This window comes from Artemia sp. Qi Xiang Cuo, chromosome 6 (assembly GCF_049724085.1).
Source record: "Artemia sp. Qi Xiang Cuo chromosome 6, ASM4972408v1, whole genome shotgun sequence".
NCBI classification, from domain to species: Eukaryota; Metazoa; Arthropoda; class Branchiopoda; order Anostraca; family Artemiidae; genus Artemia; species Artemia sp. Qi Xiang Cuo.
The window spans coordinates 46,455,567-46,470,637 of record NC_142799.1 but is presented as its reverse complement, the minus strand read 5'-3'; the positions used below and the strand labels follow the sequence as shown (position 1 = coordinate 46,470,637).

At 35.6% G+C, this 15,071-nt stretch overlaps 1 protein-coding gene across 1 annotated transcript in view; it reads left to right on the top strand.

Annotated features, from left to right (window-relative positions):
• The window catches only part of unc-104 (kinesin family member unc-104), a 211,127-nt gene that overhangs the window by 193,556 nt on the left and 2,500 nt on the right, over nucleotides 1-15,071 (top strand). Inside the window, exons 29-32 of the mRNA XM_089090220.1 lie at nucleotides 1,177-1,430; nucleotides 5,008-5,285; nucleotides 7,335-7,584; nucleotides 8,460-8,596. Coding sequence (XP_088946346.1) covers nucleotides 1,177-1,430; nucleotides 5,008-5,285; nucleotides 7,335-7,584; nucleotides 8,460-8,596 — 919 coding nt within the window. The remainder of the gene's footprint in view (nucleotides 1-1,176; nucleotides 1,431-5,007; nucleotides 5,286-7,334; nucleotides 7,585-8,459; nucleotides 8,597-15,071) is intronic.

Below are 15,071 nucleotides of genomic sequence, written 5' to 3'. Positions count from 1 at the left end.
AAAAAGCTTAACCGTTCATTTTATTCCCTGTTTGGCACTTGTTTTATTGAAGTTGTACATGAGTCGCGGAAAATTGGAGTTACTGATTTTTGTCTTTAATGTAACATAAAAATATTTATCCCCGATCTTAGGTGAAAATTTTCGCGTGCATGACAGTATTTTAATCTCTTATGCTTGACTTCTAGTATGCTGCATTGCATGACCTATTTATTGACATTGGTATGCCGATGAATCACATAGGATGTCAAAAAGAATAAAAAGATAACCATTTCCATTGCAACATCATAGTAATTTAGTTGTGTCTTATAATAAATCAGCCTTTAAAACTATTCTTAAAATTCTCTATCAAAGTCAACCTTTTCGTTCGGAATTTCGCTCTTGTTTTCGTTTTATCGTATCTTGGTGTAATTTTCCTCCTTGTAGTAACATAATTTTCTTCTTCCTTTCCTTGCTCCTCTTCTTTCTTTCCTCTTTCAGTCCTCGATGTGAGGCTTTCATTTCTTACGATAGCATCCGTTATGTAATAATCAGTGTGCATTTTTTTTAAATAAATCAATTATATGTCAGAATTCTTCCAATAAGATAATGTCAAGAAAATTTTATACTTTATACAAAAAAGTATGGGTGACTTACAAGAGTGGGAACTGGTGCTAGTGTTGACAACCCTCAACACCATATAGCGTTTGCCAACACTTGGCATTTTTTCGGTGTAATTTAGTGGCATTTTTGTAGTGTAGTAAAAAGTGTTTGATCTCAGTTACTGACAGAAGAACGATTACAAAGCTTGAAATATGCCAAGTGTCCCCAAATGCTAGATGGGGCTGATGTTTTTTACCAGCACTCAAGTCAGGTTCCGCTCTTAGAAGTTACCCATACTCTTTGCTTTTTACGTTTGGACTAACATTCCCTTAGCTTTATTCCAAACGCTTAAATTCTAAGAACAAAAACCAACGAATTATATGCAAATTTTGTAAAATATGGAAGTATTTCAATCTTGAGATTCTGGAGTTTTGGCAGGGGGGGGGGGGGGGCGTGACCCGCTGCCTACTTGCCTACCTGGTACGTATATTAGCCAGAACAGAGAAGAAAAATATTGTTTAGTTTTGTAATTAAAGACAACTGTGACTCGGCATATTTTTAGTAACATTCTATAGAAAGCTTATTTACACAAACTAGGGACACAAAGACGTCAAAGACGAGTTTTGGATACAAGTTGTACGTATGTTCGAGGAGAAGAGAATCTGGACGGGTGGCGTCCCAGAGGAGATAGTCTTCTCTTCGACCATCAGTGGGAATTAGAGAAACTATCTAGACTTGAAGCGGTTGGCAGAGTTCGTCATTGGCTGCTTCTCCGAGATCGCCTGGGCATTGATAAAGATATTCCCGGAATCAGTCGAACGCCTGCATGTGAATTCACTAAGTCTGAGAAGGTGAGAGACAGTGCTAGAGTTTAAATTCTTGTAAGTTTAAATTCTTCTAAAATACTTAGAAGTTGCTATGTTTAAGTAGAATGTTTTATTCTCATTTTTTACGGTCCAGAAAACGAACCTGCAAATTTAAACTTAAGCTGTTTCTTGCCAAACATTAAAACCAGGGGAACAAAATATTCTGCAATGCTCCATTCAAAGGGTCAGTAAATCCTTTGCGTTCGTTTTAATTATTTTTTGAATGCTATTTCATTTTCACCTTATCAAGCTCAGAATTGAGTACAGAACTTGGAATTGATTATATTTAAGGAGAGAGCTGATAATTTGTATTATGTAATTTGTATTAGCTGATAAAATAATGTATTATTTTAAAGTTCAAAAATTTGTGCTGGAATTATCTCCAGATAAATTGGAGATACTTCATCTGATAATTTAAATATTTGTTTGTATGTGATCCTGCAGCTCCCCTCTTATTGCGTAAATATTTGGATTGTAACTTGCATAACAACATTCATAACTTTATCTGCACAGAATATATGTAAGGCCTCAAAGGCGCAATTTTAGCCCTCCTTTTTTTACTTTCTGTGGGTGGTACTTCAGATTAATATGATGGATACAAATTTAACCTTTGATCTCCCTTTGTATTGAAGAATATAAGATAAGATATATTTTCAAAAATGATTATCGCAAGTCCAGATGGGACGAATTCACATTCCTGAAACGGTTGGTGCCGTTTTGTTTTTGGCATAAATAAAAACAGCAATAAGAAAACAGAAACAGTAAAAAAAATGGAATTCATTTTCTGCTATTCCGTTTTTTTTTTTTATCAAAAACAGAAACGACCTGTTTCTATTCAACACGCCTGTTTTAACAGACGTTTTTATTCAGTATCTTTAGGTTTGTGACAGTGGAGTAAACACTTACTGATATAGATTAATAATAAAGACCAAATATACAAAAAGACTACATACATTAAAACTTATCATTCAAGAGCGTTCGGAGTTCAAGTGACATCGCAGTCATTCGTGAACACCGCTTTCGCGCCAAGTACCTTGTAATGCAAAGTGTACTCTCACTGGGTATTGAAGTTGCAGGCACTGAGGGATACATGTATGCATAACTTAACACGTAACTGTAGGTAAGTGTAAAAGTAGTCACTCCGAAATTCTAGCAGATCAGAATGATTTTTCCCTGATCTTTGTGTTTCTCTCAAGAAGACAGTGACTCTCTTCATATGCCCTGACAATATTTGCTGCTACGTGGTCAATGCTTATGTTGTTCGCATATTGCCTCGAAGAGTTCATCCGTAACCCGATCGTGCCGAGAAACTCAACAAACAAGCTCTCTTTTTTATCAGGAGTCTCTGGTAATTCATTTTGGTTAGCCCCTGCCTTAGTACGAGTGGCGTCAACTGAAAATATGTCGAAGTTATATGGATTTGAGCGAGCTCTTCTGTACTTCTCCGTTTGGGAATGGGCTACTGCAGAAGCGATAAGATTGACTGATGAACTGACTCTCAGTATATGTGGCTCTTTTTTGTTTTTTTTCTTTTTTTTTCTTTTTTTCAAAAACTGGTCCAAAAAGCCAGCTCTTGTGAAGAGTATCTCATCAAACTTAGAACTGGCCCAAAAATATTTCATGTGCCGAACAGCTAATAATTTCTTCATATTTTGATATGATTGATGATAGCTAATTTTCATCAACACTTTTAATAATAAAACTGTTTAATCTTGGATTTACAGTGGCAAAACTTTTATTCAGAACACGTAAAGACAACTCTATTCGCTATATTTTAAGTGTTTCATATCCAATTAAAGTCGCAAGACTACGCTACAATGGTATTCGAAATCAAAACACGGAAAATGAAGAAAAACGGGTTTAAGAAAAAGAGAACCGACAAAAATGGTAAAAAAAAAACTATGAACGGAAACAGAAACGGTACTGATAAAACGGTTTACTGTTTTCTGTTTGTTCAGGTTCTTTTTTTAATAGAACAGAAACAGTGCCGCCCCTTATATCAGAGTTAGAATTAAGAGTAAACACAGTAAAAAAGCGAATATAATAAGATTGGTAAAGAAAAAAAAACAGATACAAAAGTTAGCATGTTATATCGATTAAAAACTAATAAAAACTAGTAAAATATATTTGTTAAACTGTTTAGTAAAAAATGGAAAGAGGGGGTAACTTTAGGAAATGGTATACACAACAAGAAATAGGAAAACAGCTTGGATATTCTATGGTTTTCTTTTGTAATTTAAGGACAAAAATTTTAAAGGAGTTATTGAAAAATACAGAATATGAATCAAACTTCCAAAATTAGTGAAATAATCTACACAACTGGTAGTAAATGGAGGGGGCAGGAAATAAGTTTCACTTATTTAATATATTGATTATTTAGGGGGGGGTCCTCTATCTCTTTGTTGAAAAACTATTGGGCAAAAATAGGAATTTTTTCTTTAAGCACGATGAGAAAAGCGAGTTCTAAGTAGGGATGACTAGAGAAAAGTGAATTTGGCCGGGGATTATGGAAGGTACTATTGGCAAAACTTAAGGAAATTTTTTTTTCTCCTTTGCTCGAGAGTGACCAGGTTGGCTACATGAGGATCTGCTCCGATCTTGTTGGATACAGGATGAAGAGTGCAATATAGGTGCTGAAGGGGGATAAAAGTTCTTCTTTTATCATCGAAAAATTAGTTTTTAACATAAATACTAGTTTTTAAATTTCAAAGCAGTGTGGGAAAGAGCTGAGCTTAAGTGTCGAGAACGGGTGTTTTATTTCCTCTTATTTGAGAAAACTATTTCATTTTGAAAGCAAATACACCTTAATGAGCCCTTTTCCTCAAAGCATTGTTCTGCCAAAGTTAAACTTTAGCGCAAAAAGTGAGACGAAATGTGCCCCCCCCCCCCTCATATTTAGTAAAAACCTAGATTTGACATTGAAAATAAACAGAAATAGATTTAAGAAACAGCTGTTTTCAGGTGAAAATAAAGAGCGGCATTAAAACTTAAACCCAACATAAATTATCCTGTATATGGAGGAGCTTGCTGCCTCCCCTCGACACCCTGTTCTTTGCGCTAAAGTTTTATACCCCCCCCCCCAAAAAAAAGTATTAACAATAAACAGCGCATTGATTCTCTTTATGAAGACTAAACTGCAATATTAAGCGCAAAAGTAGTATCTCGAAAACCCAAGCTCCGGTTAATGATTTTTTATGGAGCAGTTTACCTACGCATTTAAGATACTTCCATCTTAACAATAATTTTAATCTTTAAGCAGGATTAGTCGTTCTATAATAAGGTCAGTTAATTACTCTACAACAGAAATCCAAATTTTGACCATGAATATTTTAGTTAAGCCATCTATCATGCATAATTGAGATACCCCTTATTTTGTTAGTAACTTTTGACTGTTGTAGTTGGAGTTTAGCTTTTTGGAATTCGAATAAGATTTATGATAGCTTGACATTTCGAATTTGGAACAAACCAGAAAATTACGATCTATCTTTTATGCTTACTGTTCCGGTAAGTGTGCTCTTATAAACTATCCCTCAAAAGGTTCTATGTATTTATCTTTTTATAGGACGCGTGTAACATGGTAGCCAAAGTAAGTGGACCTGATTCAGTTTCACAGTTAACTGCAGTTTCATCTCGAGTGCCGGTAGAAACTAATAAAGATGTATACGAACCTTGGGCCATGACAGATAGAGAGAGAGAAATAGCTACCAAATATTTAAGTCTTCTTCTTGGAAGAAATAGTGAAAAGGGCACGGTTGCTAGTACCCCTTGTGATGACACTTCTAGTGACTTAGGCTCCTCGGTTATTTTGACAAATTCAACTATTTCGTCAGCCAATAACGAGTAAGTCAAGTTTTATTTTGAAGCAAAACAAAAAGTATTTCTGATTTTATTCATTTCTTTTTGTTATGCTATTGTAATTTGAATCGGCTGCCTGCTGTGTTAAATTATGTAGGTGTCAAAAGAAACACACTTCTTTTTAGCCACTACATTTGCTGATACTCATTACTACGTCAGTACTGGTGTCCTACCTTGTGATAAAGTGTTTTGCCTGGATACTATTCTTCTGTTGAATGAAATAGTCATCCATTTAGCTGCCAGGTTCTATAGTTTCCAACACCGGTCGAATTAACCAATTAATAGCAGCGAAGCTTCCCCTATAGAAAAGTATTACTCCTGATTTTTTATGTCCCTCTTCTCTTTTTCTAATTTCCTTTTATTTTTAACCTTTTTCTTACTTCTTCCTTCCACAAATTTACATTTTAGATTAGCATCCTGACATTGATGGGATGGCTAATTACTCTTAGTAACTGGATTATATCAAAACAAAAATTTTAGATTGTGAAACATAATAATGCCCATAAAATTCATCATGCAAGTTAGAATAGGCTCACCCTCCAATCATACAAATTGAAAGACCTTGCAAGATTTCAGTTTCAATCATTTGTAACACTACCACCTCTCGGCTCAAAAGTTGGTGGTGGAGGAGTAAATGGTGTTAGAGAATATGTACCTAACGTACCTAACATGTACCTCCAACAATACAGATTTAACTTTCTGGCGTGATTTCAGTTGCATTTTACTAAAACGAATTGCTAATCGGGATTCTACTAAGATATGTATGTGACGAATAGGTCATTTGCTCGTTTAAATCACGTATTAATAAGAGCTCTTGCCCCTGGGGCTAAATATCTCTCTGTGTCCCTGAAGGTACATTTTTTTACCTTTTGACTATTTTGAGTAAAATATCGTTCTTGAAATATTTATCTGATGTTATGGGGGCTATAAGGGTGCCAGGAGGCAAGAATAGCCTGGGAGAGAAATGGGTTGCCCTTCGGTCGGCTTTTGCCCCTAAAAAGGGCACTAGAATCCATAATTTGAGATTGACACCTTTCAAGCGTTCTGATTAAAAAGCTTCTTTCACATTTGAATCGAAAATTTTATATGGATTTTCGGGTGTCTTGGGGCAAATGAGGAGTTGAAGGTGCTGGCAGGATACCCTCCGGCTGATTTTGGACATTAAAAAACAACCCTAGAATTCCAAATTAGTGATCGAACAGACCCTTTCTCAGCTTTTTAAGACCGTTCATTCTATATGATGATCCCTGAGCGAAAAAATACTAATACACTGTTGTAATAAAATATCGTCTAGGTTTCAAAACGTCTCCTAGGGATGGTTAAGTCCAGCTTTGCTTAACATAATCTACACCAATACAACTTGAGCCTGCGTAATTTTAGAGCTTTACTCAGTATTGTTCTTGAGAGTCGTCTTTATCGATGAACAGTCACCTTAAAGCTACCCGTATGGATGGCCTGACTGTTGAAAAGCTCTTTTTTCAGCTCACTTTTACCAATTAAATAACCGATGAATGGGTATTTTGATGTTTGTTTCACATTTTAGGGAGTCATACTCTTGCCCCTTGGCTATCATGCTCGGTTGTGGAAAGGTCCTAATATGGAAAAAGGTAGACTCTACTGATCCAATATCTTTTTTCATCTCGAAGATTGGCTTGAAAAAACTCAAATTAGTGTCCAAAAACTGATGATAAGGGATAAAATCAGTCGTCTTCAAATGGAAAAATAGAATGTGTCTTCTAGCAATCCTTAGTTTGTTTATAATGTTGTCACCCTGATAAAGTACCTTTGTTTCCACTGATCGCTCCTATTTTGCATGTGATTCTAGTTTTAGACATCTGACAATATTTTCAAGAGCATACATTTGTGCAAGTTTATCATCAAAGGATGGTTTCAAAGAAATGGTAAACATATAGTTTTCATTAAGTATTTGTTTTTAAACCTTATCAAACTAATGTCTGACTTAAGGTACCCATGTTTTGTCCCGTATACCTGTTCCTAATTCTAGCTATTATAAATGTCTCACTTTTATTTTAGAATGCATATGCCTGATAGATGTAGGCCAGATACATTGGCAATTAATCAGCAAAGTACGCCAGATGGCCAACCTTTGCCACAGCGACCTATAGCATCTCCTGTTGGGTTGACTCCTCTACCCCAGAGCACACCTCCATCGAAACCATTTATTCCAGAGGTTGAGGAGATTCGTGTTAGTCCCATAATTTCAAGGAGAGGCTATCTGAACGTTCTTGAACACAAAGCTATCGGATGGGTTCGGCGCTGGGTAGTAAGTCCTTCTATATTAAAATTTACTGTTCTTTTTGTTCAATTTCTTCATTTTGTCTGTCCATTTAAGCCGTAATTGATAATTTCTCAAATTCTTTCTCTCTTTTTTTTGTGAGTGTGTGCGTGCTAATTAGTTAATTCTCTTCAACTTTTTTTCAACAAGATGAATAACGGTAAATGTAAATAGAATTGGTTAATGTAGTAAATAAAAAAGGGTTTAAGGTTTTTTTCTGTTTTGTCATTTTTCAGTGTGGCTCTGTTTCTGCAAACTAGTTTATTAGTCCATGAGTTCTAATGTTGTTTGATGTTGTGTTGAATGTTCTTGTCTTATTGCCTCTATATCAGTTCTCTCTGTTTCCTGTCGCAAAATGTAAACAGCCTAGAGTAAAAAAAAAGTAAAGCCATTCTAGATCGGACTGGAGAGTTACTCCACATAAAGCAGACATTATAACCCCTGTCCTATAGATTCTAAATATAGATTTTTTTCATAAATCCATTGGCTATAATTCTTTAAATAATATCTATCGAATTACTATAGATATTTATTTAGTTTAATACCATGTAACTAAATGAGACCAAGCACTAGAATACTTCGATTTGTGCCCCTTTCCAATTGACCCATCCTTCATTCTTGATATTTTCCAGCGAGGGAAAATCGCGCATGCTATAAGCGTGTTTAAATAAGTGTCAGATATTAGTACCTCCATTCAACACCTCACCTCCTGCGCTGAATCTTCTTCTGCCAAAGAGGGTCATGCGTGCCAATTTTCAGCCCTACTAGTCCATTCGCTTAGTAATACATAGCAGACAAGCAAACAGACCAAAAAAAGAAAAAGAAAATGCTTTATATCTTAGATTTGTTATTTGTCATTGCAGGTTGTTCGGCGTCCATATGTCCTTCTGTTTAGGGATGAGCGAGATTTGGTTGAACGTGGAATTATTAATCTAGCAACAGCTCAAGTTGAATTCACTGAAAATCAAGAAGCCAAAGTTGGGGTGCCTAATACTTTCAGGTCAGGTCTTTTTTCTTTTCCTTCCTTTGCTCTTGGACTTGTATTCTTTCTTGCTCCTTCTCTTTTGTTTTTGTTTTATTCAAAATGAATTTTGAAACCTCAAATTACATCTTACGACTAGCAAGTATAGTTGAAGAAAAATTGATGAGAATCAATGTCTAAGACAGGGGTGGCCAACCCGTGGCTCTTGGGCCGAATGCGGCCCGCCGTAAACATTTTTGTGGCCCGCGAGGTTCATCACGCTTTTATATTCTGCACCCTCTTGATGAACGCACATCTTGGAACATTACAGATTCGATGTCTCACTCTTAAAACTATTGTTTATCGATGTATATGGCCCAAGTATTATATTATTATGTTGAAAAGTATTATATTATTATGTTGATTATTATGTTGAAGTATTATCGATGTATCATGTTATGCAAGTAGAGTTACAAAAACAGTGAATTACATTTGATCACATGCACTTGCGTATCGACAATTTAAGGATTTTTTGAAAGAATTAGATTCTATGTACTTCAGTCGAGTCAGATGGTTAAGTCATGGAAGATGTTTACAGCGATTTATCAGTTACGAGAAGAAATTGATTTGTTTATGAATGACAAACAAAATGTTTGCGCCAGAATTAAGAAATGATGAGTTGTTATTGGATTTATGCTTTTTAGTGGATATTGTCAACAAACTCCATGAATTAAATATATTATTGCAAGGACAAGGTAACCTCATAGTCCATACGTTTAATCACATCAGAGCATTTCAGAAGAAACTGTTGTTAATTGAATCACTATGGAAAATTAATAATGCTAACCACTTTCCATTGTTGATAGAATTGAGGAAATCAAAATTTAACAATTGTATCAAATATGCGAAAGAAATAAAAAAAACTTCAAAAGCAGATGCTTTTGAAACCTGATTCAATAATTTAGAGTTGAGAAAAATACACCAAAATTTTTAAAATATATTCATCTCCTTTTCATGTTGAAATTGAGTCTGTCCCAGGATATCTCCAAATGGATCTGATTGACATACAGTGCAATAATGAATTAAAACGCATATTTGAAAACTCAGAATCAAAAATAGATTTCTTATAACATTTACGTCACAAAAGAAAAATTATCCAATTTAAGAAATTTGGCAATAAAAGTTGTTAGCGCTCTTGGTTCGACTCACACCTGCGAATTGTTTTTTTTTTTTTCGAAAATGAAATTGACCAAACACAAAACACGCAAAAAACTTAACGGACGCTAACCTTCAACGCCAACTTACGATGTGCAAAACCCATATTGAGATCGACTTCCAAAAGTTAAGTGAAAAAGGGGAGAAACAATTATCGCACTAGTGAAATAAATATTTTTCTAAGATTTTATTTTTTTATTTCTTTTTTTATTTTTAGTACTATATATTTTTATAATGTGCATTTAGTATTAATATTATATTATCTGTGTTTATGTATAAAAATAATAGTAAACATAATTAATGAAAATTCGTTATTTTTCAATTTGTCACTCCAAAAAATATGTATAATTGGTCTAAATCTAATATGGCCCGCGGAGTTATGGTGCATTTCCTAAGTGGCCCGCAAGATAATTTGGGTTGGCTACCCCTGGTCCAAGATAATGTAATATCAGAGGCAACGCTATAGCGTTGCCTTTAGTAAAGGCCATACAACTCCAATGTTGTTGTTTTTTTTCCAGAGGCACTTCATATGGAAGGGATCGTCGCATAAACTTCGGAAGCAGCTAATTCAATTGGAAATCGAGAGTTCTAGTGCCCTTTTTAAGAGTCGAAAGTGGTCGAAGGGCAACTAGCCCCCCCCCCCCACGCCCTTTTTTCCCAAATGTATCCAATAAAAATTTTGAGGTAATCATTTTATTAAAAATAGTTCAAAGATTATACAATAAAAACTCTGGTGTCGCCACAACCCCCCAGGGCCCGGGGGCAGGGGTTGTAAGTTATGCCCTGGGGGCATATATGGTTCTTATGAAAAGAATGCTTGTATAAACTTCAGAGAGGGCTCATTTCATTTGAAATTGAAAGTTCTAGTGACTTTTTAAGAATCAAAAGAGATTGGAGGGCAACTAGTCCCCCCATGCCCTTTTTTCCCAAATGCATCCGATAAAAAATTTGACATAGCAATTTTGTTAAAAATAGTCCAAAGATCGTATAACAGAAACTCCGGTGTCGACACAAGCCCCCAGGGCCCGGGGGCAGGTGTTGTAAGTTATGCCCTGGGGGCATATATGGTTCTTATGGAAGGGATGTTCATATAAACTTCAAAGAGGGCTCATTTGATTGGGAAATTTGATTGGAAATTGAAAGTTCTAGTTCACTTTTTAAGAGTCAAAAGAGATCGAAGGGCAACTAGCCCCCCCCCCCTCCCTCCCTCCACGCCCTTTTTCCTCAAACCCACCTAATAAGAACTTTGAGATAGCAATTTTTTTGAAAATAGTTCGAAGATCGTATAACGAAAACTCTGGGGTCGACACTACCCCCCAGGACCTGAGGGTAGGCGTTGTAAGTTATGCCCTTGGGGAATATATGGTTCTTATGGAATGGATGCTCTTAAAACTTCAGAGGGGGGTTCATTTGACCGGAAATTGAAAGTTCTAGTTCAGTTCTTGAGAGTCAAAAGAGATTGGAAGGCAACTAGGCCCCCCCCCCCCCATGCCCCTTTTCCCCAAATGCATCCGATAAAAATTTTGAGATAGCCATTTTGTTAAAAATAGTTCAAAAGTCAGATAACAAAAACTCAAGTGTCGAAAACCCCCCAGGCCCCGGGGGCAGGTATTGTAAGTTATGCCGTGGGCGTATCTGGCTCTTATGAAAGGGATGCTCGTATAAACTTCAGAGAGGGCTCATTTGATTGAAAGTTGATAGTTAGAGTTCACTTTTTAAGAGTTAAAAGAGATGCAAGGGCAACTAGCCCCCCCCCCGCCCCTCCCCCTTCAATGCCTTTTTTCCAAACCCATCCGATGAAAATTTTGAGATAGCTATTTTGTTAAAAGTTGTTTTGTTAAATGTCGAATAAGAAAAACTCCGGTGTCAATACAATCCCCAGGGCTTGGGGGCAGAAGCTATAAGTAATGCTCTGAGGGCATATATGGTTGTTATGGAAGGGATGCTCGTATAAACTTCGGAGAGGCCTCATTTGATTGGAAATGGAAATTTCTCGTTCACTTTTTAAGAGTCAAAAGAGATCGGAGGACAAATAGCCCCCTTCCCCCTCCACGCCCTATTTTCATCAAACCCATCTGATAAAAACTTTGAGAGAGCCATTTTTTCAAAATGGTTCAAAGATAATATAACGAAAACTCCGGGATCGACACAATCCTTTCCGGGGGGCATATATAGCTTTTATGGAAGGGATGCTCGTATAAACTTCAGAGAGGGCTTATTTGATTGGAAATTTAAAGTTCTAGTTTAGTTTTTTAGAGTCAAAAGAGATCAGAGGGCAACTATCCCCCCACGCCCCTTTTTCCCCAAAAGTATCCGATAAAAATTTTGAGATGGTCGTTTTGTTAAAAATTGGTCATAGGTCAGATAACAAAAACTACAGTGTCGACACAACCTCCAAGGACCCGGGGGCAGGCGTTGCAAGTTATGTCCCGGGGGTATATATGGTTCTTATGGAAGGGATGCTCGTATAAACTTCTGAGAGGAATCATTTGAATGGAAATTGAAACTTCTAGTTCAATTTTTAAGAGTCAAAAGAGATCGGAGGGCAACTAGCCCCCCCCCCGTGTGTTTTTTCCCTAAACCCAGCCGATATAACTTTTGAGATTTTTAAAGTAGTTCAAAGGTCAGATAACAAAAACTTCGGTGTCGACACAACCCCCCAAGGCCCGGGGGCAGGCGTTGTAAGTTATGTCCTTGGGCCATATATGGTTCTTATGAAAGGGATGCTCGTATAAACTTCAGAGAGGGATCATTTGATTGAAAATTAAAAGTTCTAGTTCATTTTCTCAGAGTCAAAAGAGATCGGAGGGCAACTAGCCCCTCCCCCCTCCACGCCTTTTTCTTCCACAAACCCATCCGATAAAAATTTTGAGACGACGATTTTGTTAAAAGTAGCTCAAACATCAGATATTAAAACCCCCCAGGGCCTGGGACAGGCGTTGTAAATTATGCCCTGGGGGCATAAATGGGAAGGTTTAAAATGGGAAGTTCTAGTTCACTTTTAAAGAGTCAAAAGGGATCGAAGGGTAATTAGCCCTCCCCCCCCCCCTCTCCCCCCGCGCTCTTTTTTTCCCTAACCCATCCGATAAAAATTTTGAAATAGCCATTTTGTTAAAAATAGTTCAAACATTAGATAGTAAAAACTCCGAGGTTGACACAAACCAATTTTGTTACTTTTATATTGTTACTTTGATACTGGTTATGAACTTTGATGAATATTTGATTTAAAAAATAGTTTGATTTTGAAACTTAAGATCTTAAGATCATTTTAAACTTAAGATCAGCAGGTAAAAATAGCTGTTAAAATACAAACTCAAAACGACGAGAAGTTACTATTAAAGAATAAATGAAACCCCGAACGAACAGAAATTAAATAAACAACCATAGCAAAAAAACATACAACAAGCAATAATATAAATGAATAAATAAATCTTAAAGCGAATAATGCTTAAATTGAATATGTAAATCAAGCTTAAAACGAAAAAGAAATATTTTGCTGTTGGAGTATAAATGAAACCCAAAACGAATAGAAGTTAAATAAACAATCAATGCAAACAAACATACAATAGATACTAATAATCTTAAAACGAGTGAAACTTAAATTGAATATGCAATTCAAGCTTGAAACGAACAAAAATCACTACAAACAAGAGTTTGGTTATCGCCTCCTTCTCTCACCGTGAAAGGTGAGAGAATATTAAAGCATACTCGCTTTAAGATTTATTTATTCATTTGTATTATTACTTGTTGTATGTTTTTTGATATTATTGTTTATTTAATTTTTGTTCGTTTTGGGTTTCATTTATTCTTTAATAGTAATTTCTGGTCGTTTTGAGTTTGAATTTTAACAGATATTTGTATCTGGTAATCTTAAGTTTAAAATGCCTTTACTTTTTTTTGAAAAACTTCTTTTTCGGAAAGTTTTTTTTTAATTAATTGATCAAATGGCTCAGTATATACTTATGCTTAGCTATATTCTTTGTATACGACTGTTTGTTTACTAAAATAATAATCATTTTGTATGAGTATATAATAATAGTATTATGTACCGTAGTGCAAACTCCTTTGGTGTGTTAAAATTACACATTAAATAGAAGATGCTGGAATTTTAATTTGGGTGCTACAGAGACAGGAAGTTCTCAATAGGAGGTTGAACAAATATTTTGTTCTTGAAATGTGTAACATGAGCTGTTTTCACAAAGGCAGCTAGTGCTCGTCTTGGTAACAGTAACGAAGTTTAACCAAAAGCGATTAAGTATGTTTATAAATACACAAGGAAAGTTACAGTATTAACCATGTTACAGTAAACCATGTTTGATGACCCAATTGCCACAAATGATCGTATCTCGTCGAAATTATAAAGCAAGTTGACAAAGCTATACCTAGAATTCATGGGCTACTCTCTTGATCTCTCCAATGCATACTATCTTTGTTCAGTCGACTCTACAACCTGATACCTTGCACTTTGGGGTCATTAAATGAGCAACTAGAATTATATTATCCATACCTTCCCAGCCTAAGGAAGACTTAGAAGCTTCCTCATTCATCATGAACCCTTCTCCAGCATAATTGTTGTTGGTCATCATTTCTTGTACAATAAAAATAAGATAAAAAATCTAAAGAAAGTAAAGTATAGTAGTGTATACGTACTATTTATATTTAGAGGATTTACAATAGGGAAAAAAGCAAAACGCTCTCATCCAAATAAAACTTCTACAGAAAAAAAAGTACTGTAAAAGTGCATGTGGAAAAAGCTCCTTTGTGTGACCCAAAATAATACAAGACACAGTAAAATGAAATGCTGAGAAGAAAGGTGGTTCCTCTCTTGAGGAAACAAACGTGCAGTACTCAATCAAAATTGCCTACGAATTAGTCTAAAATAAAATACATTCTACACATTAGATGACAGAAAGAAATTAGTTTCATCTTAATTCTTGCTACCTTGCTTGCTAGAAAGATCGTCGACAAATACCCAATTCTTTCAGGGAATCACATGTCAAAGCAAAAGAAAAAGTCAAAAGCCTGTTACTTGTAGGAAGAGAACTCACCCTGGAAGGACATTCGTTTACCTATTCTGTTAAAAAATTGGGATCGCACAAAAGTTCCTAAGTCAAAATTTGCCTTATGAAGGAGAAACGCTTGCGCACAAAAATTATAATTGCCTAATAGTATATAGAAATAACTGAATTGTCCTTATAGGAACCTTATAGTCATGTTTAAATTTAGTGTCCCTCTTGTAAAATTTATGTTGGTGGACATAGTCCTATTCTGTGGTTAGTAATTTATATATAATCCTTAA